Consider the following 27,611-nt stretch of genomic DNA (forward strand, 5'->3'; position numbering starts at 1 on the left):
TAAGATTTAATTTGTTGAAATCCTTAATCTGAAGAGAAGGACCACGAGGAAAGTATTTTGGATCTTGTAGTCCTGACAGCAATTCTACTCTTACCCACTACCACAATATTACAGCAGAGTATATTTTCTCAATATACTGTTGACAACACATGCCAAACAGTATTTCCACTGCATTGCACAAAATACTTCTATATTACTATTGCACTATAAAGATTTTTTTTTTTTTTTTTTTTTTGCTTCAGGGCACTAACACTGAGTCACAAGTTGAAAAATTTGTCCTTGAGCTAGGCTATTCCCAGTTTTATTGTTTCAAGATATTCTGCACATTTCTCTGAAGCATGTGAAGACAGAACCTGTCTGAAAAAGCACAGAGATGTATCCAGACCTTGAGTTTGCTCCTGAATGGATCATTTTAATTCTATGACATCATAACAGTCTGTTTTTATGTCCCTATATAGCATCTCCAGATCATGTGACAGGTGAAAAGGGACCATTTGATTTGAAGGCTGAACAGCGTTTGCATGGGATTTTTAAATTTTCTTGAAGCACAGGCTGTTGTCCTTCTGAATTAAAGGAACTAGTCTGATAAGAAGCAAATCACCTGGACAAACAGAGGATTTTTAACATCTCAGGATGGGCAGTGGAGCCAGTTCTGAGAGCAAGGAGTCGGCCAGAAGATCCAGAGAACTGGAAAAGAAACTCCAGGCAGATGCAGAGAGGGAAGCCAGGACAGTCAAACTGCTACTGTTGGGTAAATAGAATAAAAATTGTTCCTAATGCTTTTCCATTGAGGGGTTATTTTGCTCTGGAATTACATTTCAGTACAGTGAATCTCCCACCTCTCGCTATTTGATTTGAAGAAGACAGTCCTGTAGTACCTACACAAAATGTTTCCTAGTTGTCAACACTCATGAAGCAACCAATTAAGTCACGAGGAACGGGCTGGAAATGGTCTTGTCACTGCATGTATTCAACTTTAAATATTATAAACCCTTGACTTTGAAAAGATTTGAGAAATGAGAACCTACTGCTAGGATAAATGTTATGATGCTTACTGACACAGAATATAGCACAGACTTATCTTTTTTTTTTTTTTCATGGACCTATACACATTCATTTGCAGGATTAAGTGAGATAACTGGTTGCATAGAAAATCCACAGGTGTCACAAGGTATTGATATTGTTTATTTTCCAAACTGTTGCACTTCATTTTTTACAGAAGCAGAAAGTCACTTGGAAGGGCTTTTTTCAATGTATAAAAATGATATTGTGGAGAGTGGAATGGAAGGTAATGAAATGAGATGAATACAGATGAATATTCTCACAGACTACTACTTCTAATCCACACTATGATCAATTTATTAACAACCAGCGGGTGTAATGGCAAAAGAAAAAATATTTTTTTCTTGATATAGCTTTATTCTTCTCTCTTTTTTCCCGTGGTACTATTTAGCCTACCTGAAATATCCAAGAGCACAATAAGACTGGCACCATCTTAATATTTTTCTTCTAGCAGTATGATGCCTGCTATGACAGTTTATACTGGTCTCACCAAATGAATAGAAAAACTTTGATCATTGAAATGTTTCTAATTTTTCCCCATTGTAACCACGATGCTTACAAATGCTTTTAAGCTGACATTTATTCAGACTTAGCTAGATCCCTTCGATGAAGTAAATCGGCTTAACTGTGTTGTTTTGTATCTTATGCAAAAAGTCTATTTATACCTGCTGAGAATCTAACTATTATTATTAATAAAGAAATAAGACAAAAACATAACCATGCAGGTTTCTCAAATAATAGGAAAGTGGCAGTTTGATACACTGTATGTACATCAGTTTTACATTTTATGTCCATCAGTATTCAGATTGCGGTTTACAGAGATTTTCAGTCCAGTGGAGGATATGAAGATTTTCTGTGCCACATTAATACAAAATATTGCCCCTACTGAGATAAGCTTGAGTTGGTCAAAAACCAAAATTACATTTTCATTTAATCTTTCATAAAGTTTCAGTACTTTCTATACACTCTTACAAAAAAGAATTGGCATATTGACTTTGAACCAGGGTCTATCTACTCCAGCATCCTATCTCTGATATTATACAGTATTGGTACATGAGGAAGATGTGAAAAATCCTTAAGAGGAATTCATAGGATAAAGAGGAATTTATAAGATAAGTAGTTTCAGGATATATTTTGATCTTCAAGCCTTCATGTCTTGGCAGTAGTACTGGAGGCTGTCTTACACTAGGACACAAACTAAATTACCCCTCCCAGAACACATGTATGTATTTAGTATTAAGAACTTCAGTTTTTCATGTTTCCCAATGTATACAATCAGTCTTTTTCTGACACTATTAATATTGCATTCTCAAGATAACTTTAGTAAAAGACTTTGAGATTAATTGTAAACTATGTGAAAAAGACTTCTAGTTCATTCATTTCAAATCTGAAGATATTTCAGTTTCATCAACTACTCTTTTCATGAGACAAGATGATCATCAGAATCTGAAATACTTTTGCTAAAGTCTTCTTTATAGCATATATTTCTATAATATCTTCCTTTATTCATGTCACACATGATAAAGATTCAATTTGTCAGTGGGTAATGTTTTGGAAGATTTTTTCTTCTGGGAACTGTTATGACAAATCACAAGGAGCCAAGGTAAAAAACGTTGGGGAAAAGAAAAAGATTATACATGTAACAGCTTGATTTTCTTTTGTTCTTCAAAAAGCAAGAGGTGAATAAAACATAAGTCTGTTTCAAGCCTATTGCACAGCCAGAGTGAAAGTGTCTCTTGAACACTTGGAATCACAGAAGCTGAAGCAACATGTATAAGGGGCACCATATAGTCCTTTCCATAGTCAACCAGTGCAATGGCCAGACAGGAGAGGATTAAATCTACTGTGTTCAGATCTATACCTGTTATCTTTCCATACCTCTGAGGTGATCTCAGAAATGATTCAAATTTTGCACTTCATAAATCAAGGGCAGCTCCATTCAAGCCAACCAGCCTAGTCCTACCCTAGTCCTAGGTTTCTGTTCATTCTGACCATACGTTGCCTCTTTATTATGGATCAGATGTTACCATTGTTTCTTTTGCAGTAGGCAGATTGGTAGAAAATACTCAGGGAAAAAAAGGATATGTATATCATATTTTTTTCAGAGTGATCATTATGTTATTACTCTTAAAATGTTAAAAAAAATACATATTTTCTGACCATTTCCTGAGAGGATTATTTAATATGTAGTCTGGTCTCTCTGGTCCTCCAGTAGGTCCCTTTACAAAAATGAAATTATAACCAGAAACCAAAGATACCACATTTGTTTACGTTAAGTTCCGTGATCTGGGCTAACACATTATCTGTGTTGACGTGATAACTTACAGTTTATATGACATACTCATATAAACTGGGGGAGGGGGAAAATTATGCCACTTTCTGACATTCCTCACAAGATGTCCTTGAGCCAGGAGGGTTAAGTCCTCTGTGCGACGTGTTCCTATGTTGTCAAGGCCATCCCACCCCCCGTCTTGTCCACAAAACTATCATCTACGTATTTATACTTCCAAAAACCCAGATTGTTCCAGACTCATAAAACAAACTCCAAGGTGAAAGTTTTATTTCCTTTGTATCAGGGCCGTATCTTGCCTACCACATCACACGCAGATCAGATACTTTGTAGGAGGCCAGCTTGCAGTTTACCTGTGTGCAAAGTACAGCACACGTGCAAAACGTGGCCAAAACAGCTGATGCTAACAGTGATTTTTCACAGAAATAAGAACTTAGCATCAGTTTAAATAATCATTTAAACTTATTTCTTTCCAAAGTATTACTCCATGGCCTCATTGTCTACAGTTTTCAGTGGTGGGATACAACTCACCTCATCTGAGCTGGTCATCCTCAGCTCATTTTACTGAGAAATACTCACTTTTAGGGCACAACTTACCCAATTTAGTTTAAATATCTACTTTAGGGTGACAAAAAAAATTTGACGTTTTCTTTTTGTTTGGTTGGTTGGTTGGGTTTTTTTAGTTTTAGAAGCAAATATTTTTCTCCACTGACTATAAAAGGTCACTGGTAGGCAGTCTGAATGTAGAAGTTTATTTTACAGACATTTAAAACCAGTTAAATGAATCAATCTCTGCTCAGTTACCATAGTACTGAAGTCAGGCTTAAGTTCCTGTTATTAACACCTGCATTGGAAGAAAAGACTTTGAGCACAAAGATGGCCCAATAATCCTATTGACTGGAATACACTGATTTTCTTTTTTGAGGGTTGAGGGAGGGGCAGCATTTAAGGACCTTATTCCCTCAAGAGGGTTAGATCTTAGATCTTTTCTCTAGTTTCTTTCTCTCTGGAGAAAGTTTGTTGAGTGTGGTAAGAGGACGAGGAAGATATGATTTCCAGTCTAGTTCACAGTTTCCAGAGCTCCAAACAGCACAGACCAGGCTCAGGCAGAGGTGTGAAAACTCTTCTGATTTTAATTTGAAGAGTTTCTTTTCCTGCTTTTTCCTGGTTTATGTCATTGTCAGTGGCTTTTGTGACAAGTTTCAAACAAAATATTCAGGCAGTAGGTTTTTTAATTTTTTTACCTTTACTTCTGGAAACTTTCCTAAACCAAACCTTTACTTCCACATAAATAATAACTGTAAAGAGATAATAGCTCTCTGAGACACAGAAGCAGCTTAGTATATAAAAAGAACCTTCTCCAACAGCTCAGCAAATACCAGTACTGAAAGGAGCTTGTACTCTCCCCAGTTTCCACAACTATTCAAACAAATTCTGCTTAGAAAAACAGTAACGTCAAGTTACAGCTGAGGTCCTGGGTTCCGTTCTCCTTCGAATTTGAGAGGTTCTCACCAGCTTTCAAGCACCTCCAGTTATTTCTCCATTTCTGCTCTGTGTGCCTTGGTGGCCTGCAGGAAGGGGTCAGGCAGTCCCAGAGCAGCAGAGCGACTCATGCCAGGCTGCTGGGGGATGGCTCCTTTGCAGCTGGGTGCCTGCAGCCATGCTGCACGGCACTTCTTCTCGAGTCTCTGCATGACCAGAAATGCAATGGGCTTGGGACATGGGGTGCTGTTCAAAATATTCAAACCAAGAAGAGAGGCAGGTTACAGCCTGCCAGAGCACTGTGTGTACAGCACCATGATGAAGGTGGATGTGGCATGCCGCGGGGCATGGTGAACCTGATCTCCGGGAAGAAGTGTGAGAGCAAATTTCCATCAACTTTACTGGCAGTGGGGACATCTTCAGCTCCCAGGGGTGAGGCCAGAGTTTCAGGCATTGACCGAGATTTCTGTGCCTTTATTTTCTGTGTCTTTATCCATCTCAAGGAAACCTGGCATCCAAATAGAGACAGAGAAATCAGAGGCAAATTTGAAAAAGCTAGAAGATCCTAAATATGTGAAATGCAAAATACAGGCTATGGCATATTGTCACTGGTCCCTGTCAGGCTGAGCTATAAATCTTCACAGAGACAGGGAGTTTTTCAAAAGCCAATTAAACTTTCCAAGCTTCAGGACAGGACTACGTTTGGCCTAAGCACTCCTCTTTTACTCAGAAAAATCTAGGCTCAATTATAATTGCCCTTTTCACTGCCTCCTAAAGGGAAGCTACCTTCAGCTCCCCATGCAGTCACCGAAGGGCTACCACGATGCACTCCTGCTGTTCTTTCTGCGAGCAGAAGACTACTGCGGTGGGTGGAAACGCAGCCCTGTCCCTGCTTCCCTGACCTGGGCCCCTGGCCGGAGGAGCAGGCTGCACAGGAGGGGAAAGGAAAAAAAAGAAGCAGGTGCAAAGTAAATTGTTTCTGACCCATTTCCCGGGGTGCAAATGCCGCTACGACTAACACGATACTCCGGGGTGAAGCCAAAGTCTGAGAGTCATCTGTTGTTTAGATAAAGGCATTGCTGGATCATAAATTAAAGATGAGCAGAGGTAGAAAAATGCACGCAAAAGATATAAATTATGCCTCCCACACTATTTTAACTTTGTTTTTCAGATCTGGAAGGGAGGTTCATTTCTATATTATGTTTCCTGGAATCTTTCTACGAGGTGAATGTATGAATTCTCAGCACAGCCTGCTCTCTTCCCTACAAAAAGTGTAGCAAACACCACCTTGCCAAGAGGGCTTTACAAAGTTCTGAAGAAGGGTATTGAAGTGATAATAAATGATCTACAGCAAATTTGCATTTTTTCCAAACTGTGGCAGATGGCAGCATCAGCCCATTTTGCATAGGCTCGTTTTTCTCTCGCACTTTCTGCCGTTTACATCATGGATTTTAGAAAATGCTTTGCATATGGTTTGCTGTCTGTTGTGATTCATTTGGGTAAATTAATCCCTGTCATTTAAATGTTATTAGCTTTACAAAATCTGTTTGGAAAATCTGTAATCAGTTTGTTCCATTCACTGAGAAGCCCTCAGTTAAAATAGCTATGCCCCAAATTCCCTCTTTTGTCAAAAGTATTTGACACCGTCCAGTGAGGTAAATGATAATCTGCAAAGAGAAAAGCAGTGATGAATCCTGTCCCATGGATTCACAGCCAAAGTTAAATCCTCTCTTCAGGTGCTTACAAAATCCAGCTCTTGTTTGGCAGTTCTTGCCAAGCCTCACCACTCTCACTGACAGATGATAGTCACCCGCACTGATTTCCAAAGAAGAAGGTTTGCGTTGTGATTACTCACTTTCCATGAGATAAGGGCAAATTAATGGTACGTAATCTGACCAAACCCATGCCCTAGTTCCACAACTGGCTGTGCAAGCAAATGCCCATACCTCCCCGCCAGCTATGGGGATTTCCTGCAGAATCGCTCCCAAGCTGGATCTGTTGCATTGCTCTGCAGGTTTCCCACCTCCAATACTTTACAGCAGAAGAGCACAGGGTAAATAAAGTGACAAAACACCAGTGTCAAGACATTTGCTCATGTGCTGCCTCTGCATCAGGAGCAAGAGCACATGTAAGTCTCCAGGCTCTATTTTTCCAGTTGCTCAAAGAGACTGGCTAAAGAGCATGGAACTGGCTGGTTTGGCTTACAAAAGGTCATGATATGCATAAAATGAGCAGATACAAACCACATCATGAATGGGGCACTGTCAGAAGCCGTAGTTTGTTCATGTTTTTCTGCCCATCTTCTAGACATGAAATCAAAATATGACCCATATTTTATTTCCTTGCTAATTAAAGAGTCTGTATTTTTCTCTTAATTGACTCAATGTTTTTTCCAAGTGTCCCTTTCCTTTTCAGAATTAATGGTTTCACCAAGATTTCATTCTTTTTAAGTCTGAATGGACACTAGGGAGGGTTATAGTTAGTACAACGGAGATCTACATCATCTGTATGTCTCTTCACAGATACAAAATTCTGTGCTCCAGAGAGTTAATTTTAATACTTGCTACTTACTCACCTATCAATCACTTCTCAACATTCCCCTTCTGCAGGTGCTGGAGAGTCGGGAAAGAGCACTATTGTGAAGCAAATGAAGTAAGTATATGAATAGTCATATCCGTTGTTGAATTTGGTATTTGTAGTATAAGCTACCTAGCTAATGCCTTATTACAATATTTATGACTATTGAATAAAATGCAAAGAAACATTATTTAAAGCAAGTTCTCATTCAACCACATAAAGAAAAACACAAAGTGACTAAAGACACTCAGCTGGATTGGTAATCAAATCTGTCTGATCAAATCATGCACCTGCCAACTCCTTACTGAAGGCCAGGGAAGCTTCTTCACTGGCTTTGGTAGGAGTTACAGTACGTAATGAGACCACCAGCCATGGCAGATCCACCTAGCCCAGCATCCTGTCTCCTGCAGTAGCTAATGAGGGACCTTTGCAGAGGATCATCAGACCAGACAAGCAAACACACAGTAACACTTGCGCTGAATTCCCTAATAGTATCTGATGATCTGCGACTCAGGCACCATCCTGACCCACAGACGGAATCACTGTGTTTAGTAGCCCTCAGTTAATTCATGCCTATGTTTCTCCTGAATCCTTTTTTAACCAATGTAAACTAATAACATCCATAATATTCTATGGCAAGTAGTTCCACAGTTTAATTACATATTATGTGAATCATCTCTGTCCAATTTTAATTTGGTCTCTATTAATTTCATTTGATTTCCTGCATTGCAAGAGAAAATATGGAAGTATAATTGTATAATAGTGCAAAGTCTTTCTTTCTTTTCCACCCCGCCCCCCCAAACTGGCCTCTGTAGATCATTCTTGATCCCCACAGTATTATTCCAGCTCCTGCCAGAAGTCAGAAAGATTGTTCTCAGGTCTCCCACAGGCCAGGTGACAACATTTTGCCACCAGCCTACACAGTAAGCAGCTGCTACCCACCATGTAGCATGGGTAAGGACAATCATGAGAACTGCTTTTGTCAGGAAAATATCACCCCAAAAAGTTTTCATATAATAATCAGTCTGGGAAAGAACAGGCTGTACAAGCTCACATGGAGAAATCTCTGTTCAAATTTGGACTGAATATCTGGCTAGGAAGATCTTGTGACCGCACCATAAATCTACTGCAAGAATACTTGTAGATGTTTGTTCAAAGTGCAGATGGTGCAACACAGATTGAAGTCAATAGTTTTATTTCCCCTGGCTTCAGAAGAAGGTCAAATTTGTTTGTGTGTGTATGTCCCCATTTACAATTTACTGTCATAATATTTTTACATATAGTAAACCAGGCTAAAACTAAATTCGGTCATGTTGTTCTTTTAAGGGTAGCCAAAATACTAATCTTGCATCTGTTTTTGAGATCAAGAGATCTTACTTACACTGGCATCAAAAATCCTCCTTTACTGTGTAACCTGCTAAAATATTGCTGCTGTATCTAGCCTTACTTCCATAGACAGTGTCCAGGTCTGCTTCCTAGACCTGTCCAAACACAGACAACAATTACACAGGCATTGCAACTGTTTACACAGGACACCACTCTGTAGGCACCAATCTTGTATAAAAATCAAGCAGACTGATTTATGAAAGCAGTAATATTATTCTGAATTTAAGTTCTCCTAACTGTTTCATATCTTCACCAAAGCATTTCAAAGAGTTAAGTAAAAAACATTATGTCATAAGAGCAATTTTCTACTATTTAAGCAGCTCATTTTGTAATAAGACAGATTCAGAACATTCATCAAATACTTTGCTAACTTTTTTGTTCCAGTTAAAGGGCAGATAATTTTATTTCTGTTTTGAGTTCCAATCAGGAGACCCTCCCTACTGACCAAACCATTGAAATGTATTGTGCTCAAAGCTTCCCCAAGTAGGAGCAGAGTAAAGATGTTCCTCTGACCTGAGCACTTTAAGAAGGCTGATAACCCTTAACTGCATCGAGGAGGGGGCAGAAAGCTGCAAAGCTGAGAGGTATCTTTAAAGCCCTGTGCATTTATCAGTTGTCAACCTGATCACAAATATGAATTACTTTACAGGAAAACTGTTCATGAAAATTATCATTTTTCATATAAAATGCCATCTTTCTATCACAACCAAGGACTTTTTTTTTTTTTAAGGGAAATTTTTAAGTAAAAAAAAGATTTCAGTTATTAATTTTTTCAGTGAAGCACATTTTCTAGAGAAGACTGATAGCTGCTTACAAAAGAAATAATTTTGCTGAAAATACAATTTTCCACCAAAATCAGGATGATTTTACTCCTGTTAATATAATTTTCTAATTCATAAACCTCATTCTTTCCAGACTGAAGATTTCAATCAAAGTTAAATCCTTCCACTAAGCTTTCAACAATATCTTCTGATGCTCAAAGTATAGATATGTTGCAAGGCCCTAAAAAGGCTATGACGGTTGAGCAATAACAAAAGAGGAAAAAGAAAAAAAAATGTTTCTCTGGAGCTCTGTGCTTCTGACTGGATCATTTCCAATGTGTAATCTAACTTTTTTAAAGCCAAGTTGAGTATTTCTGTGCTATGCTCTAAGTTAGCAGTACAAACCTACTACAAATAATTCAGTGAATGAAAAGTAGGAAACAAAATATTTGGTAACTCATCATGCCCATCAAGACTGAATCAACTCCACCTGTCTGGTGAGAAACCCTCCTTTTGTGAAAAAAACAAACAAATGAAAAAATTCCTTAGAAACATCAAACACATAGGAGAATAACTTTTTTCCTCCAATAGAAACATAATTTAGATATTATGACCGGTAGACTAACACCTCATGCCTTCAGCATCTTGCATTTATTTTTTAAAGGTTGTTTCTTTTTTAAAGGAGGATCAGGGAACAAAATTTTCCATTTGCTAAAATGCTCCTTCTGGCCATACAAGATGTCAGCCTGTTTTACAATCCTTCCTTAAGAATGACAGATCTTTAGTAAAAGCATCAAAATTCACTAGTGATTTAACAGGCTGGCTAACATACCTTCAGCCAGAAGACATAAATATATTATTTTAAAAAAAAAAAAAACAGCAACAAAACAATCAAACTAAAAAACCTTGAAAAGCCTCAAGCAGAACCAAGGTTTTTTTCTGTAATTACAGAATCTAGTTTTATTTCAGAATCTTACATTTTCTTCCTTCCTTTGTTCTTCAAAGGGAAAGCATGAAAATATAATACAGCCATTTGTGGACTGTGTTAGGATCTTTCCTTCTGTCTCATCAGAGATTTTTGCAGTCACAGGCGAAACACCCATCTTCCCCAGAAATCCTGTTATGGTCACCACTGTGAGACAGATAAAGTAGTTAAACCAAGTTCATGTACTTACAGAATGATAAAATCATATAATTGTTTTGATTGCAAAAGACCTTTAAGATCATCAAGTCCAACCATTAACCCAGCACTACCAAGCCCACCACTAAACCATGTCCCTAAGCACCACACCTACACTTCTTTTAAATACCTCCAGGGATGATGACTCAACCACTTCCCTGGGAAGCCTGTTCCAATGATTGATAACCCTTTCAGTGAAGAAATTTTTCCTAACATCTGATCTAAACCTCCCCTGGCACAACTTGAGGCTGTTTCCTCTCATGCTATCACTTGTTACTTGGCAGAAGAGACCAACCCCCACCTGGCTACAACCTCCTTTCAGGGAGTTGTAGAGAGCGATAACATCTCCCCTCAGCCTCCTTTTCTCCAGGCTAAACAACCCCAGTTCCCTCAGCCGCTCCTCATAAGACTTGTGCTCCAGACCCTTCACCAACTTCATTGGTCTTCTTTGGGTTTAGGTTTCTATATATTTCATTCCATTATTTACAGAAAAGCTGCTGCTTTCACAGGTAGTAAGGGTAAGAGTAAGAAGAATATGCTTAAGTACCAGTGTGAGGTTCAACACTGATGGCAGCTGAAATTGCTTCCTGTTAAAGATGTCCCAACTCATTAAAGGAGGCCAGCTACATCAGTAGGGAGCTCTGGGCTCCATGGTGCTTCACACACAGGACATTGCTTAGGCCATCCCTGAGCAGCAATCCAGAGTATCCAGTGCACTATTGTGGAGCTACATTAGACTCCACCAAGTGGTTAAGCCTCCCCTCTGAACAATTCTTATTATTCCATTCAAATCACTACGTTGACACAGGAATACATGGCTATTTCAGAGGATGGCAAAAAAAAGTTCACTGGTATACAAGACTGCATAACACAGCTCCTCTTTTTCTTTCTCCCAAGTTCAATAGGATTCCTTTGGATCTTGAAGATTAGCTTGACTTCACACTGAAAACAGCATTCAAAAAAAGGAAAGCTTCAAAACAGAGCTCTAGAAGTGACTGGGGAAACATTTAGAGAACCTTTTTTTCCTACAGATGCTATTCCTACAGACATAAGAATGCAACTTTTGAATTCTCTGATATCCATAAGCAAGAGAGATGATAAGACACATTCAAATGTGATCTGGGTTTTGTGTGCGTGTGAGTGAATTATTTTCTGACAGGGCTGACTTCTCCCCTTGAAGGGAAAGTCTCCCCAAGACACACACCTATACTCACTCTGGGTTAACCTATCAGACCCTTTCACATCAGCCCTTTCTGCTCGTATAGCTCTGTACAGACTGTATCTCTGGCAAGAGACGGGGAAAAAAAACAAACCACAAACCCCAGAAATTATTTATTTAATAACCTGGCCTTCATCTCTGAACAACTGAGTTGAGGAAGAATAGACCCTTGGTTCCAGCAGCAGCCAAAGCAGTTTGGTGTCTGTTCATTGAGAGCACGCTACACCAAAACAGGTGAAGTTTTCACCCTTCTTCACAACTCATGGAGAAATATGTCTCTGAATCATGATATAATCTGCACACTGATCATGGAGAACTTTAACCCCATGCCATTCTCCAGTCAAGGACGATTATGAAATTATAATCCCTCTGTCAGAATTAGATTAATTGAATTTGACTGCTAAGTTTCTTTGTCCTCTAGAATACAGGCCAAATCCTTGGAGTAATATATGTCCCCAAAGCCTCTAGATAGTAACAGTAACACTAGAAATTGTAACCGATGTACAAAGAAATATTGAAGATTATTTTTCCTTGAGGAAGTACCTCACAGTGTAGAAATATTTTTTGCTAGAGTTTTTCTACTGTAGGTAAGATTCTAGATAAAAATGAGAATGATTAAACAAGCAATGTGACAGCCCATGACTAATATTTTTGATTCCAATAGTAAAAGATTCGGGATCTGAGTACGGCTGTGCACCTTACCCTGTATCCATAGGAATGGCCCTGGATTCATACATTATCTTATATTGACCCACAAGGCAAAAAAGCTATTCACTGAATCTGGGAAGTGAAAACCTAGCCTCATAATTGTAACCTAACATAGCTGCAGGAACTGCTGTTTACCTGTTCCAGCAGAATAGGCACATCAGCCATTGATAAATGCCTTTCCAAGGGCCAGATGGCCTCAGTTCTTTCTCACGCTGACCACAAAAGCATCTGATCCAACTTTTCATTAAATTCTTTTCTTTTCATGCATCCCATAACCTTTTTGTTTTCTATTCTTGCACCAGGATCATCCATAAAGATGGTTTCACCTACCAGGAACGCATGGAGTTCAGATCTATCATTTACAGTAACGCAGTACAGTCTATTCTGTCTATCGTGAAAGCAATGACTAAGTTAGGAATCAGTTACGAAAACCCAGCTAGAATTGTGAGTATGACGCTCTTTCTCTTGAAATAAGCATTAGAATACATTTTTTGTAATGTAATAGTAGAGACTAGTAGAACAAAAAGGGTTCAGTATTTGCTTTATGACAGTGGAAGCTAAGTACTGCTTGAGTTGTATGTGACAAGATGCCCTTTCTTATTTTCTCAAGACTGAGACTGATGTCTGAGGACTAACCTTTGCATAAACTACCATTTTGCTTGTTATGAAAGAAATGGTCGACTTGCAAAGACATAAGAAAGAAAAAAAAAAGAGAACCTTTTCTTAGCTGCTTAGTCATTTATTTATTGCTATTGGGAAAAGTAATAAGTATTTCCCTTTCATGAACAAACTTTGGGGCTCAGTCATGTAAGGAAGGGTCATCTAGACAAGTTGGGAACATTCCAGTTTGGCATTGCTCCTGGAGCAGAGACCTCCCTTTTGTACAGATGCAGCACGGGTGCATTGGCACTGCAGAGAAGTGGAGTCTGTCGTTCCTGACACGGCTAGCAACTCCATGCACAAGTGCATAGAGGAAAAGCCACACTCAGAAGACCTGCTATCTTCTGGCAATCATGCTGAATTTTCAGGGACAGAAGTAAAGCAAAACCACATACTTTTCTTCTCAGTGCAATGATTTAGTCTATTGTCTATAACTCAGACCTTGCAAAGAATTTCTCAAAGCCCTGTCAGAATATCAGCTGTTTTCAGTTTCAGCAAATTCTGCCTATTCCCTAGAGATTTATCTTAGAGGGAATTACATGTGCTTATCTGAGAGAGCTTTTCTTGTTCCAGAACTCTACATTTCATTGGAATGATATGTGGTACTTTGACCTAAAAAATTATAAACAAATGCTTCAGAGGTTACTAAAGCTCATAAGGTCATTTGACAAAATAGAAACTAAAAGTTTTGTTCCTCTATTCTTTTAAGGGTCCATGAATGCAAGTCATTCAAACAAACACAATGGTGCCCAAAAGCAGCACACAGAAAATAGGCCCATGTGAATGTGCTGCGCCTTGGCAATTGTGTCATTGTGATAGACACGTGTACAGCATAAGGACCCATCTACCAATCTACGTGGCCTAAGACAGCTGAACCCTGCAGCACGTAGCCACGGGTCCCGGCTCAGCCTCTAATATATACTTCGTGGTCCAGACTCTGTTTGCCATCTGTCACTGAGATGTGTTCTGCCAGTGCCACGGTACTTCAGCCTCTTTTCTCAGCCCTGCCAAACTTCCCGAGAGGTTTATACATGTTCAGCCATCATCTATCATCTATGCCCATTTCATAGACATTATTTTCAAGGCATTTCACAGCCTGGTGAACTGGGAATTAAAAATTTTTGTTAAATAGCCCAGTTCATTTCTTAGCATTATATATAACCAAATGCAGCATATATAGCTTTTGTAAGTTTATAATTTATAGCACAGTAAGCCCACTCTCACTGTCATTGGCAGAATAGGCCTCCAGGAATACAGTTGCATACACCTGCATAAAATATTCGCAGTGCCTGCCTTCTTTTCCCCCAGAACCACGTAAGAGCAACATGGATGTTTTAAAGAAAACAGAAATTTTCATCACATTTATTTGTATCGCCACTAAGTATTGCCCTTTCTTCCAAAAACAAACTTAGCTTTCATTTTCTGTAATCATAAGCTATTTATAAGCTTCAGTTGTTCTGATATAAGCTTCATCTGGACTTTGGTCTTGCTGTGTTCTGGTCCAGGTTTAGCTGCTTAAAGTCATCTAGCCCAAAGACTGGGCTTATCTTAGGCCCGAAAACAACAGGTTTATCTATGTTCCAGGACTGCCTACAATTATCTCCTGAAAGTGCCTCAGCACATAATTTTGAACAACATCTGTTCTGGGGAGAGAGGTATTTTTTTTCTTCCTAAAGAGCCATTGCAATCTATTTTTAATTTGAAAATCATCTGAAGTCTCTCTAAATGCCAGAGAGAAACAAAACATTATATAAATCAGGGTTACGGTAAACTCAGCCTGCCGCTATCTTCCTTTATTACACAAGCGTCAAAATCCGCAGTTGCCACCTTTGGTGTAATAATCAATGAACATTTACCGTACACCTGGAGGTTCTGAGCTCAAGGCTTCTTGTTGTAGGCTATTCGACCAACAAATCCAACATCGTAGGAGGATAGCTGCAATCATTAAATGATATGTGATATGTTGAAGGAGAGAATATTCCAGCTCTTATCTTGAAGCTGAACAAGTGTGCACCCTGGAGAGCAGCCTTGGAGACAGATGAGGGGCACATGCCAGAAAGCAGGACTCAGTTCTGCTGATCCATGCACAGGCATGTAAATGGAGTTGGTGGTGTTTCATGTAAAACCACAATTGTATGGCTGGCCTCCCTCCTCTTTCAAATGAAAGCCATACTCTAGTGGTTATTTCCACCTTTTTTCCTTTTTCTCCATGCTAACTCAATTTCTGCAATATTTTAGAAAACCTACAGTGTTTTATTTTTGATCAGTCTCCCACTTTTATAAAATTTCCATAAACTGCAATATCTATTGAAAAATAAAGATATAGTGCATTCCTAAAATAAATTTGTTACAAATTATTGTGAAGATGTTTTCTATTTTTGAATACAACATACTCCCTGCCAAAACAGTGTCTGTCAGAATCCTTTTCTACTTTTGCAACTATTGACTGCACGTCACTTCAGTTGTCTACTTATACGGCGAGGAAGGAATTATATTCTATAATTATCCACTGCTGTGACAGTGTATCAAATGACCCTATTTTAATCATGCTCTTTATTTACAGTACATTCCTAAGATGTTAACCAATGAAAATAAATATTTTTAATGCAATAGATCACTTGAAGTCTTTTGGGATTGACTGCAAAAGGAAGATAATACAGACTAATACATTTAAAATATTTGGGATTTAATTCAGTTACAAATTTCTTCTTCCCCAAATAAAAAAAAAACACCAAACATATAGGAAATGCATTCACTACTAGTTATATTCACTTTGCCACACTTCTCACTGTGGCCTAAAGCTAGAAATTTTTTCTTCCACATATATTAACAAATATATTTAGCTATATATTTCTGCTTTGATATGATATGATATGTTTAAGCTTTAAATAACCTTTATAATTTAGATTTTGATACCCCACTTACAATAAAAGCTTTTCTTCCAAGTTGGACCTTTTGTGAACACCTATTGTAAGATGACACTGAGCCCTTGTATGAACAAAACAAAACAATAAAAAGAGGAAAACTCTGTCTATCACAATTTAAGTCTAACCTTGGCACTAACTAAAGGGAAATGAGCTTGTAACAGGATGCATACATGCACAGGCGAGTACAGCTCCCTGGAAAAATCAGTGAAAATGAGATATTTTGCCCCTGCAACTCATTGTAAACCAAGCATGTCTTCAAGGAGATGCAGGGGCACAGTGTGCTTGCACAATATTTACTGAAATCTCTCTTTAGGAAGATGAAACGAAACTGTGTGCGATGGCAACAACTCTGGAGGATGGTGACATGTCTTCTGAATTGGTTGAACTCATCAAACAACTGTGGAGCGATGGTGGGGTCCAGGCCTGCTTCGCAAGAGCAGCGGAGTACCAGCTCAATGACTCGGCAGCCTAGTAGGTGACACCAGCTGCAGGGGCTGAACAGCTGGCTGTTACTGTAACGGACAGCGCAGGAAGGCTTGTGACAATAACCCTTCCTCAGGTGCAGAACAGCCTATGAAAATGATCGCTTACTAACCTGAAAAAGAATGAGGGGTTTTGCTAATATTTATAATATATTAGAAATGTTTAACTGAAGGAAACAAGTGAAAAGAAGGAACAACTTGTTTCTGTGAGTTTGTTTAAATTGTAAAAAAAAAAAAAGTCGTGTCTCTCTCTAGGTAATTCTAAGATTGACAAAATGCGGGAAAAGGTGCATTGAAACAGCTTAGGTTTTACTTTGAATGTATACATTTCAAGCTGCTAAACATAACTTTGGAGAAAACTATAAACACTTTCCTCAGCTAATGTGACTGCACAGATGGATGTTCCCTGGGCCATTACCATATCAGCATCCAGCTGATTTTGGCCAGTGGTGCTGCAGACGCCCCAACCTGATGGCCCCAGTTCCCTTTCTGCGGCCTGGGAGATGGGAAGCAGGTAAGTAGGGGACTAGGGCTGCTCAGCTCCACGAAGGGTCATCATTCAGCTGGAGCATATGTCCTAGCTTAGATGGAGTCAGTAAGCTTAGACTTGTCAGGAGTCCTTTGTTTGTTGCTACAGCTGTTCTGGCAGGCTACAATGGTTACGCTCTGCTGTTTTCTTCCTAATCTCACACAAGACTGATAAGGGAGATGTGACCTGGGTTGGAGTTTTCCCAGAGTGCGTAAGTCTGACTCTAGACCTGGGGCAGAGGGCTGTTCCAGGTGAGATCCAGATATCTTCCAAGATCTGCAATTGGAGCTCTCTGCTCCTGCAGCTCCTCCTACAGGCTGAGGGCACCTGCAGAGGGAAACCTCACGAGGTGTCCCTTCTACTCACCACAGAAAGGCATGATCGGAGCCAGGCAAACTGAAGGCAGCAATAGCTCACTCACTGTAGACAGTAGAAGGGATACTACATGAAAATATTAAAAATTCTTTGTCTCTTTATATCTTCAAAACAAGAATGAAGACCTTTCTGCATGACACCTGAAGAAAGAAAATAGTGTCTGTGTTGATTTGTGACTGATTTGGCAGTATTTTATGACAGCCTTGTATTTCTATAGCAATAGTATAGAGCAATCTTTTGTTTCCCCACATAGCCTATCTGACAGGTCACACTGCAGTTCCCAGCTCTAAAAAGCCCATAGCAAGTCAGTCATCATAATTAAAATGACAAACACTTCTTGAAGTTTAAAAAACCTACAACCAAATAAACAAACAAAAAAAAAACTAATGCAGAAAAAAAATAAATTACCTGTCTACCAGCTAACATTCTAGTGCGTACACAATGCCTGGCAGATTAGGTTTTGTTGCCTAAAAAGAAGATAGTCTAAAGTAATTCCCTCTCACTGTTTTGGGTTGTGTCATGTTTTAGCCTGCAATATGTTTCAGTATTTAAGGGAGCGAGTATAGACTGTAAAGGAGCCAATAATTTATTGAGTTACATTAAAACCAACAGTGATATGTTTTTCATCTGCTTGAATGCTACCAAAAATCCTGCTAATCCTCTGTCTTCATCTTTCAGTACCTGATGCTTCTGAAAATCTAGCCTTTGGCTCTGAACCATTAAAATCAACTTAATTTTTGCCCTTGCTGCTGGGATTCTAATGATCAGTTCAAAACCAGCCAGAGTCAATCAACTATCTAATGCTACATTTCAATTTCTTTTGACACCAAAATCCTCTTTCTCAGCTCCTGTGAATCAGCTCCTACATATAGTACTGATTTATACTGTGTAAACTCTGACTTTCTGAGGTTATCTTCTCTGAGTCTGTTCATTATTAATTCACACTAATGAAGTTTGATCAGTTTGATCACTGCCTTTCCTCTGTGTTTTTTAATGGAAAAGAATGAGATCTTCTGAATAACAGAAAATCCCCTATATGCCAAATTTGGCTGGAATTTCTTCCTTAGACTCACCTGGAATTAATCCTGTTTTAAGATGGAGCAATGGGTAAGGAAGGGGCAAAATCAGGATTATAAAATGGGACCTTAAATGTTATTGTATACCTACCAGTAGTACATGGTGCTTCCTGCTTGCTCAGTCATTTGCCTCTCAGAATAGGATTCATGGCACCTAATTCAAGCCAAGGAAAGATCAGGCATTTAGACTTACTATTTTGCCCTTCTCTTTGGCCAGCGGGGAGCTGGCCTGCAGAGTGTCCCCCTGGAGCTGCTCACAGCTCTAGGAAGAATCTTAAGATGCCTCTCTTGCTCCATTAAGTAGATAATTAACTTGGTCGAATTTTTTATGCAACTACAATTGGCTGTGTTGAATTAAATTTAGGTATTTGTGACTAAGAGCTATCGGATCTTTATAATTAATTTTATGGACAAGTGTATATTATAGTGCTTACATGCTTTATAAACTGCAAAATGTTTTTTGTTTCTGCCTTCCACAAAGGTGAGCTGAGATGAGTTTGCCTCAGGCTCTGCTCAGAGAACCAGAGCTATATTGATTTTTTAATTTTTTTTTAAACAGGTCTTTTCCTGGACTCAAATAATGGGCAAACATTGAATTACTCAGATCAGTTTCAGCTCTCCTTGCTGAGTGGATTCTATCTACTCAAAATACAAAAATCCCATTGCAAAGCATTACTTACAAATCTCCATATAGAAGATTCTAGCTTTTTTGAATTTATTTTATTTTATTTTATTCTATTTTATTTCTTACAGATGTGTTAAATATTGCAGACAAAGATGATGAGCAGTGAGGCTTGTTTTTGTAGTTGTCTGGTTAAATTGAACAGCAGAACTTCATGCTGGCCAGACTTTGTGTTAGAGAAGAAAAAAAAAAGGCATGAAGCCTAATAAACATTTGAGAGACTGAGTTTTGTTTGTCAGAAACAAGAGGCTACAAATGGAAAGGTGCCAACTGGGACACCGAAAGCTTAAAAAATGCTTCAACTATTGTATGAGGTTTCTTGCTTTTGGCTTTGCTCTTCATTTGAATATTAGTAGTTAACATGTAGGAAGCTACGCAAACCTCACCTCTTATTTTCCTTTTGTCAATTCATGAGCTCTTTACAGAGAGTCCTAGACCAGCCAGTAGGATTCACAGGCTCTGTCGAGCCATTTCAAGAAAGCTGCATGGCCCTGGAAGAGACAGGTGGTGGTAGGACAAGAACAGGCTTCAAAGCTCTGGTTTGGATTCTCACTTCATGCAGACTTTATCTCTGTATGGCAGACATAAAACCAGAAAATCCCCTCTTTCCAGGGATGTGTAAGAATACTAACCCAGGGGGTCCTCAGCTTCATTGAAGCTTCTGGGTTTGATTATAAAATATTTTTTTTAAATCATCATGTACCTTCCTCTTGTAAACTGATAGGTCTGCAGGGAAAGCAGCCCCTAAATCTGAAGTCCTCCAAAATATTACACCCTCCCTTTCACTAAGGAAGGAAAATACCGTTACAACAGGTCTGATGGGCTGTGATAGCTTCTGGTGAATCTGCTTGTGAAAGCTGCTTGTGGTTCTGCCCCTGTGGTAGCAATTCCCACTTGCAGAAAGCAAATGGATAAAAACCCCTTTCTCACAAGGTGTTTTTTTAACATCGCTGAGGAAAACAAGGATTTTCCTGAACTGAAATTCTCAGAAAGATGTTTATTATATAGAACTAAATTACACTTCTGTATACAAGGAAAAAAAGAAAAGAAAAAAGAAAAAAAGAAAGGCTCTGGATCGTGGATCTAGGTTGTATAAAAACCAATAGTATTGTATTTAAATGTGTTATTTACATAAAATATTTAAAAGCTGCTCAATGTCAAGTGATTATGTAACGTTCATTTCATCTTTTGAATTCACCAAATGCCATTTCTTTTTACTCTCCTTAGTTACCTCAATGATTTGGACAGGTTAGCAATGCCAGACTATGTGCCTACTGAGCAAGATGTTTTGCACTCTCGAGTGAAAACAACTGGGATTATCGAGACTCAGTTCTCTTTCAAGGATTTGAACTTCAGGTACAAAAAACCTATTTGACAGTTCTCTGTGGGTTTTTCATCTTTCCTGAGTTTTTCCTTTCAAAGGTATTGACCTATTATAATATTGGTAATCCGATTGTGATATCCTTGAATCCACTCATTTAATATTTCAAAACAGCCAAAAAAGCCAGATATTCTAGTACCAGTACTCCAACTTTAAGCATGTAATGGACTGTTATTAACAGATCTCAGAATATCAGGTTCTAAAAGGACATTTTTACATAGGTAAGTGTCTAAAAAGCATTATTTGCATCCTGTCATTTGAATAATTTTGTGACATTTATGAAATTTGCCTACCTAAATGTCCTTAACAGCATGTAAAACATTTGATGACTACTAATTTGCATGCACTCTCAACCTTTCACTCTCTTCTTTTGAGAATGGAAATAACTGCTCTTAACACTGGAATGCATTACAGTTGGCAAAAAAATAATAATTTCTGTCCCATGGGAAATTTCAGCATTAGGATGCATGCCTTCATGCTCATTTAAGATGAAAAGCAAAATGTTCAGAAAAAAAATCTTGAAAATAATGTCTCTGAGAAATTTGACTGAAAATAATTGACATTTTCAGATACCGAAGATTTTGTTATGCTTGGTGAACCAATTAAAAACATTTAATTCCATATGAAAATGTATTTGAATGAATTATGATAGTTTCAGTGTTCTATAATGCTTTTCTCTATGGACTGAATTCCATTTAATTCTTAATTTAAAGGCTGGGATGCATATTAAGGAATGTAGTCTAGACAAAAAACTCTGTAGAGATAGACAGATACATAAAGTACCAGGTTTATAACTTTTACATTTTTAATTGGGCTTGTTTTTTTCTCCTCATGGCAACTAAATGTCCCCAAAACCATCTATGCTACCACACAGATGCTTTGACGCAATGGAGATTACATCTACAAAATAACATTCTGAAGTAGATGCCCTATAAATAAATTGTTATCACCTATTAATACACTGATCACTTGTGAAAATTCAGCACTTACCTACAAACACTATGGTACAATGTCATAGACATCATCTTCTTTTTCTCTGATTAACTTATTTCCACTTTGTACACTCAAAATCTGAGCACCTTCAGTTACAATCATAGTTTAGGTAAGAAATAAAATCAGGATGGAGAAAGAAATCATCAGAGTGGAAACCCTCTTTGACATGAATGCTACTAGTCCTGATACTGGAGTACCAGAACTAGTGTCTAGGTCCAACTGAAATGCAGCACAGCTGAGAAGTCACCTGAATGTCCGTAAACAAGAGGAAGGCTCCTAATGCCACCACAAACACAAAAAACCACTGTGTTTGGCCTCTCTGCTATGCATCACAGCAGTCTTATTTGAGTAAATTCATTGGTGGTTTTAGGCACTCCAGTAATATGAGGTAAAATCACTACAAAATAGTCTGAGGGCTTTGAGCTGCTGTAGGGATGCAGAGCAGCTATAAATCCATCTTAACCAGCTAGTTACTGCTACTTTGCATTGCCAGAGCAATGGAAAACAGCTGGGGGATCCTGATGAGTCTGCACTTAGTTTGATAAGTACCATAGAAACATCTATAAAGAGAGGAACGACACTTCCACATTCAGAGTGAGTTTTGGTTGATGTACTTAAACGAAGCTTGGGGTCACAAGCCATACATGGATAAAAAGAAAACATTAACAGATGCCTTATTCAGTAAACACTCGTCCCTCTTCTGAACTGAATGAGGCAGAAAACATTTTGTATCCATGCAGTAAAACTCTAAATCCCAGTACTGCTCCAAGGAACTGAATTACAGTTGCACAGACAACATCTCTTGTTATTTGCTATCTCCTTAGAGGTTACTTTGCTGGTTTAGCAGAATTTAGCTTTCTTGTGCTCTTCAATTTATTTCACTAATGTTGACGTTGATTTCCAGAGCTCAGAACAAATATTTTTTAAAAGAAGGTCTGATCTTCATAGGTCCTCTCCTGCTGTCATTTCCATTGATGTGCTAGGAAGAGCTGGACTGAAATCAGGCAAGCTTTATTTTAGTCTTCAGGTCTCACTATATGTACCATTAGGACAAATGAATATACAGCTAGTCCTGTACCTGTAGCTAAGTTTTCCGAGAGCAGTACTAGGAAAATATAGAGCTTTCAAGACTAACTTTGACTGTCTTAGTAAAAGAAAAATATCATCTCAGAAATACATTTTCTACTACTCCCAGAGGAACTTCAGTTTTACATGTGCACGTTAAGTTTTGAGCTGACATGAGAAGTGCTAAGCAAACTAAGGTTAGTACAACAAAAACTGCCCAAAAGCATTGCCTCTAGCTTTGATCTTGTCCTATTTTAACTGACTTCTCAAGAATATTCACAGGGCCATATGCTAAAAGCTTGCAGGAAGCAAATACAGCTTCATATGATTATGTATGCTTACAAAACTTTACTGCAGACTAAATTTTGAAGGTTTCCCCCCCCACCATAAACTTGATTTCAGAGTTACATAACACAAATCAAGGAAGACACGTAATGGCAGGTGACTTTGGGGCACTAATCACAGCCAAAAGTCTAGATGATTTATTCTTACTGACCTCATTCTTCAGCAGGCACACTGAACTCGGCGAAGATATGCTTGGAAGAATGCCACTACTGTTATCAAAATCTTGCTCCACAACAGCTTCCTGATTTCCTAATAATTCAAATTTATAGACACTCAATTATCAGACAAAGAGATGAAATGTACTAGAAAAAAAAAAAAATCTCTGATTACTCCTCAGCTGCAGAAACAGTTCACATGAGCACTGGGAAGGGTTTCTAAGGTTTTCTTCTAAGCAGGATGAAAAATGATAAACAATAACCTTTGTTTCCATCAGCTGTATTGCTGATGGTGAAGAAAATGGAGGATCAATATACTGCAAAAAATGGTGTTTCAGTAACAAATTATTCTTGCTCTTTTTATTACTGACATGATTTTTTCATACTGAATCCCAATATTTACATTGCTATAAAAACTGAGTTGTGTTTAATTTTCAGATACCGCAGGATAGACAACCAGAGAGTAAGATCTAATGCATTTTCTTGAAGTAAGGGATAATGCAACAGGGGATTAGGTTTTACAGTTTTAACAACAGGCAGCACACAGAAAAGTCATCATGCACACAAGGAAACAGAAAAAGTAAGGGTAGGGTAAATTTGATTTTTAACATGTTTTTTCTCTTTTCTAACACACTTGAAAAATGTTAAAGTTTGGCACCTTTTATGTCAGAAAAGTAGTGAAAAGAAAGCCCTATCCCTTATCACTGAAGAATTCCGAATATACGTAGGAATTTTGAAAGGTAGTGCAAAGCAGCACAATGGGAACTTTGACAACAGCTCCATGTCAGTTGGGCCCTAACTAGGTCCCAGATAGGTATGCTCAATTGGCTTTGGATCCCATATAAAGACTCCGTAAAAAGTTCATATGACTCTCCCCAAACGTAGCAATTTCAGGCAAAGACTGAAGGAAATTAATGCAGAGGAGGACAGCCCTACATTTTCCTTTCTAGAAATGGAGTGCTGCTCCCCATGAATTACTCTTTAAGCAGCAACTAATGAGATTGGAAGGGCAGAGACTCTTACACACAAACACATGCTGCAGGTTATACTGCTAGCTAAGTGATCGTGCCAGGGCAATGAATAGATTGCTAACTATAGATCTATACCAGCCAATTAAACATAACCAGGGGGTCAACCCATGACCGGCTTCCAGTCATATGCCTTATTGACCAATGTGTCAGTTTGCTACAAGCAAAATTATGAAGTAACAAATGACTGTGGATTTGAGGGTCTTTTGTCAATGTTTCATGTATGAACTCCGTCCTGAATAAATCCTTGCCCACAGGGCTTAGTCATGCACTGAGCTCTGATGCAGAGCCCCACTTCCTCAACATGGAGAGCCACCTGAAATCACTGGATGTATTTCCTATATGCAGATATTTAAGCCTTTACGTTTCATTTCATGCCCACTACAAAGCCATAAATAATACAGAGTACTTCTTGCCCTGTTGGGATAGAAACAGACCAATATTTGGAAAAGACAGATATTTGATTGTCATTCATCTCCAGTTGCACTGGGCACATTAACAGCATGACTACGTCCTTATTAGTTAGTACTTTACATTGTACATATGTTATTTTTTCTGCAAAGGATGTTCGATGTGGGTGGACAGCGATCAGAGAGAAAAAAGTGGATTCATTGCTTCGAGGGAGTTACTTGCATCATATTCTGTGCTGCACTCAGTGCCTATGACATGGTTCTGGTGGAAGATAAAGAAGTGGTGAGTCAGAAGACACAAACAACCCTTTTTGCTGCTAAGTTTTAATGTACTCTCTGATGGCATATCATAACTATTCCTGTTCCCTGATAACCATTTAAAGGCTATTGTGCTGTATTGGTTCTTGCCAGTAAAGAACATTACAGTAAAAATGACATATGGGGATGGGATTTGTCAGTCTCTCATGTTTATCTTTTGCATCTCAACAGAACAGAATGCATGAAAGCCTTCAGCTGTTCAACAGCATCTGCAACCACAAGTGCTTTGCAGCCACTTCCATTGTGCTGTTTCTAAACAAAAAAGACCTCTTTCAAGAGAAAATAACAAAAGTTCATCTGAATATCTGCTTTCCTGAGTATAATGGTAAGTTTGGGATTTTCAGAAGAAAATACATTCAGATGATTAGTGTAGGCCATGCATTGAAGACTGAGACTGGTTCAGATCACCTATATATAACCATTTAAATACTAAGCATGTTATATAAGCATCTAGCCTTTCTCTCAAAAGAATGATATGGGATAGATATGGCCAGAATCCAATGTTTCACCTACTCCTGATGCTTCTCCTGGGTTGGGGTCATCTCTCTCTGGAGATGCATATTTCGGATGAACCCAACCAATATTTCAGTACAAGTCAGTGGCTTATCACTCACACACACCATAACTGAATCAAAGTTTTTTGTCCCTACCTTGAAAATCCATTCCATAAAGGAAGACTGCCTCTTGTTGTATGTCACAGTAGTGTCTACTGAAAATAAAAACCAGCAGCTGTTCCCAGCTGATGTAAGAGAATATATGAGGCTATGTCAGAAAGAAAAAACAAAATCTGATGGTACTTTAATATTAACCTAATGTGTTTGGGATAGGAGTGTCCAGAATGAAGCATACTTAAAGCAGTATTATTATTAGACGACAGGTTCTGTGCACTTCCTGAAAACCAGCTCCTTCACTCCCTTTCTCAGGACACATCAGCACAGCAACCCAAAACTGCTCAGTGCTTCACTGGGATAATCAAACATTATGTGCTAGAGTCAGTGAAGCTACGCCACTGTACACTGCCTGAGGCTTCAGAGAGGTCGGGAGCCATCACGGGCCCTCAGCAGCAGCCTGCCTCGGGAGTCCCTGCCTGCTCCAGGCACACAGTGAGCCTGCGGTACCAGTGTTCACACCTGCTGTTGTTCTAAAGTACTACTGATAGACAGAGAAGCTGTGTGAAAAAATTATGACCTAATATATAAGCATCGGTATTTTTCCCTTTTTCCTTCTTAATTTCTTTATCTCTGCATTTTTGTACTTCCTACCAATTTTGTCTGCTATCTACCTGATTCCTTTTGAATTTATGCTCGTTCCTTTTTTCTTCTGTTTCTCTCACTTTCTGCTCTGTCTCTAAGGTCCTTAACTGTTTCACACTGACTTAGTCAGGATCATATAATTTTGGAAATGAGGACTTCTGGTTAGGCATTGAAATTTAAATTTAGGTGGGCAGTTTAGATAGATACAAAATTTCCATACCTAATGCATGAAGTTAATAAGGAAAGGAAAGGAAAGGAAAGGAAAGGAAAGGAAAGGAAAGGAAAGGAAAGGAAAGGAAAGGAAAGGAAAGGAAAAGAGGAAAAGAGGAAAAGAGGAAAAGAGGAAAAGAGGAAAAGAGGAAAAGAGGAAAGGAGGAAAGGAGGAAGGGAAGAAAGAAAAGAAAAATGAAATGAAATGAAAAGAAAAGAAAAGAAAAGAAAAGAAAAGAAAAGAAAAGAAAAGAAAAGAAAAGAAAAGAAAAGAAAAGAAAAGAAAAGAAAAGAAAAGAAAAGAAAAGAAAAGAAAAGAAAAGAAAAGAAAAGAGAAAAAAGAAAAAAGAAAAGAAAATTGTTGAAATGTGTCTTCTCTTTCTTTTCCTGTTCTCTCCACTAGGACTAAATACATTTGAAGATGCTGGAAATTACATCAAGAAACAATTCCTAGACTTGAACATAAGGAAAGAAGATAAAGAGATATATTCTCACCTGACATGTGCCACGGACACCCAGAATGTCAAATTTGTATTTGATGCAGTCACAGACATAATAATCAAGGAAAATCTGAAAGACTGTGGGCTTTTCTAGACATTCATTCCCTTGCTCACAGCTTGACTTCATCTCAGCCCACTTTCCTCTCTTCATCCTGTGTGCTGACTGAAATAAAAAGCTCTAGGGAAGAAACAATATCAATTAGGCTTTTGTTAGGTGTCAGTTGAAGCCTTGGGTATAGCCTGAGCATTGCAGTCCAATGCTAACTTTCTGTATGTCATAAGAAGATTGAAAAAAATGTTCCTCCTCCACAGAGATGCCAGCCACTGATAAATTCTACTGGAATCAAAGGGAAATTCCTATTTTAATCAGTATGATTTGAAGATAATCAGCACTTCTCAGGAAACTGGGGACACCTCAGTATCCTGTGTTTTCTAGTGATGGGAGAAAAAAGATAATGTGTAACAGATAACTGACTTTTATTTATATTTGAAGCCTTAAGAAAGCTATAGCATTAAACAGTATCAATAGAAAATTTCCATTCAGTACTCTTTTGTTT

At 38.4% G+C, this 27,611-nt stretch overlaps 1 protein-coding gene across 1 annotated transcript; it reads left to right on the plus strand.

Annotated features, from left to right (window-relative positions):
• On the plus strand, positions 1-27,611 carry GNAT3 (G protein subunit alpha transducin 3). The gene is made up of 8 exons (XM_054812637.1): positions 1-751; positions 7,444-7,486; positions 12,968-13,109; positions 16,566-16,723; positions 20,624-20,752; positions 24,927-25,056; positions 25,263-25,416; positions 26,958-27,611. The coding sequence occupies exons 1-8, from the start codon at positions 634-636 to the stop codon at positions 27,146-27,148; spliced, it is 1,065 nt and encodes a 354-aa protein (XP_054668612.1). The 5' UTR covers positions 1-633; the 3' UTR covers positions 27,149-27,611.

This window comes from Grus americana, chromosome 1 (assembly GCF_028858705.1).
Source record: "Grus americana isolate bGruAme1 chromosome 1, bGruAme1.mat, whole genome shotgun sequence".
Taxonomy (NCBI): domain Eukaryota; kingdom Metazoa; phylum Chordata; class Aves; order Gruiformes; family Gruidae; genus Grus; species Grus americana.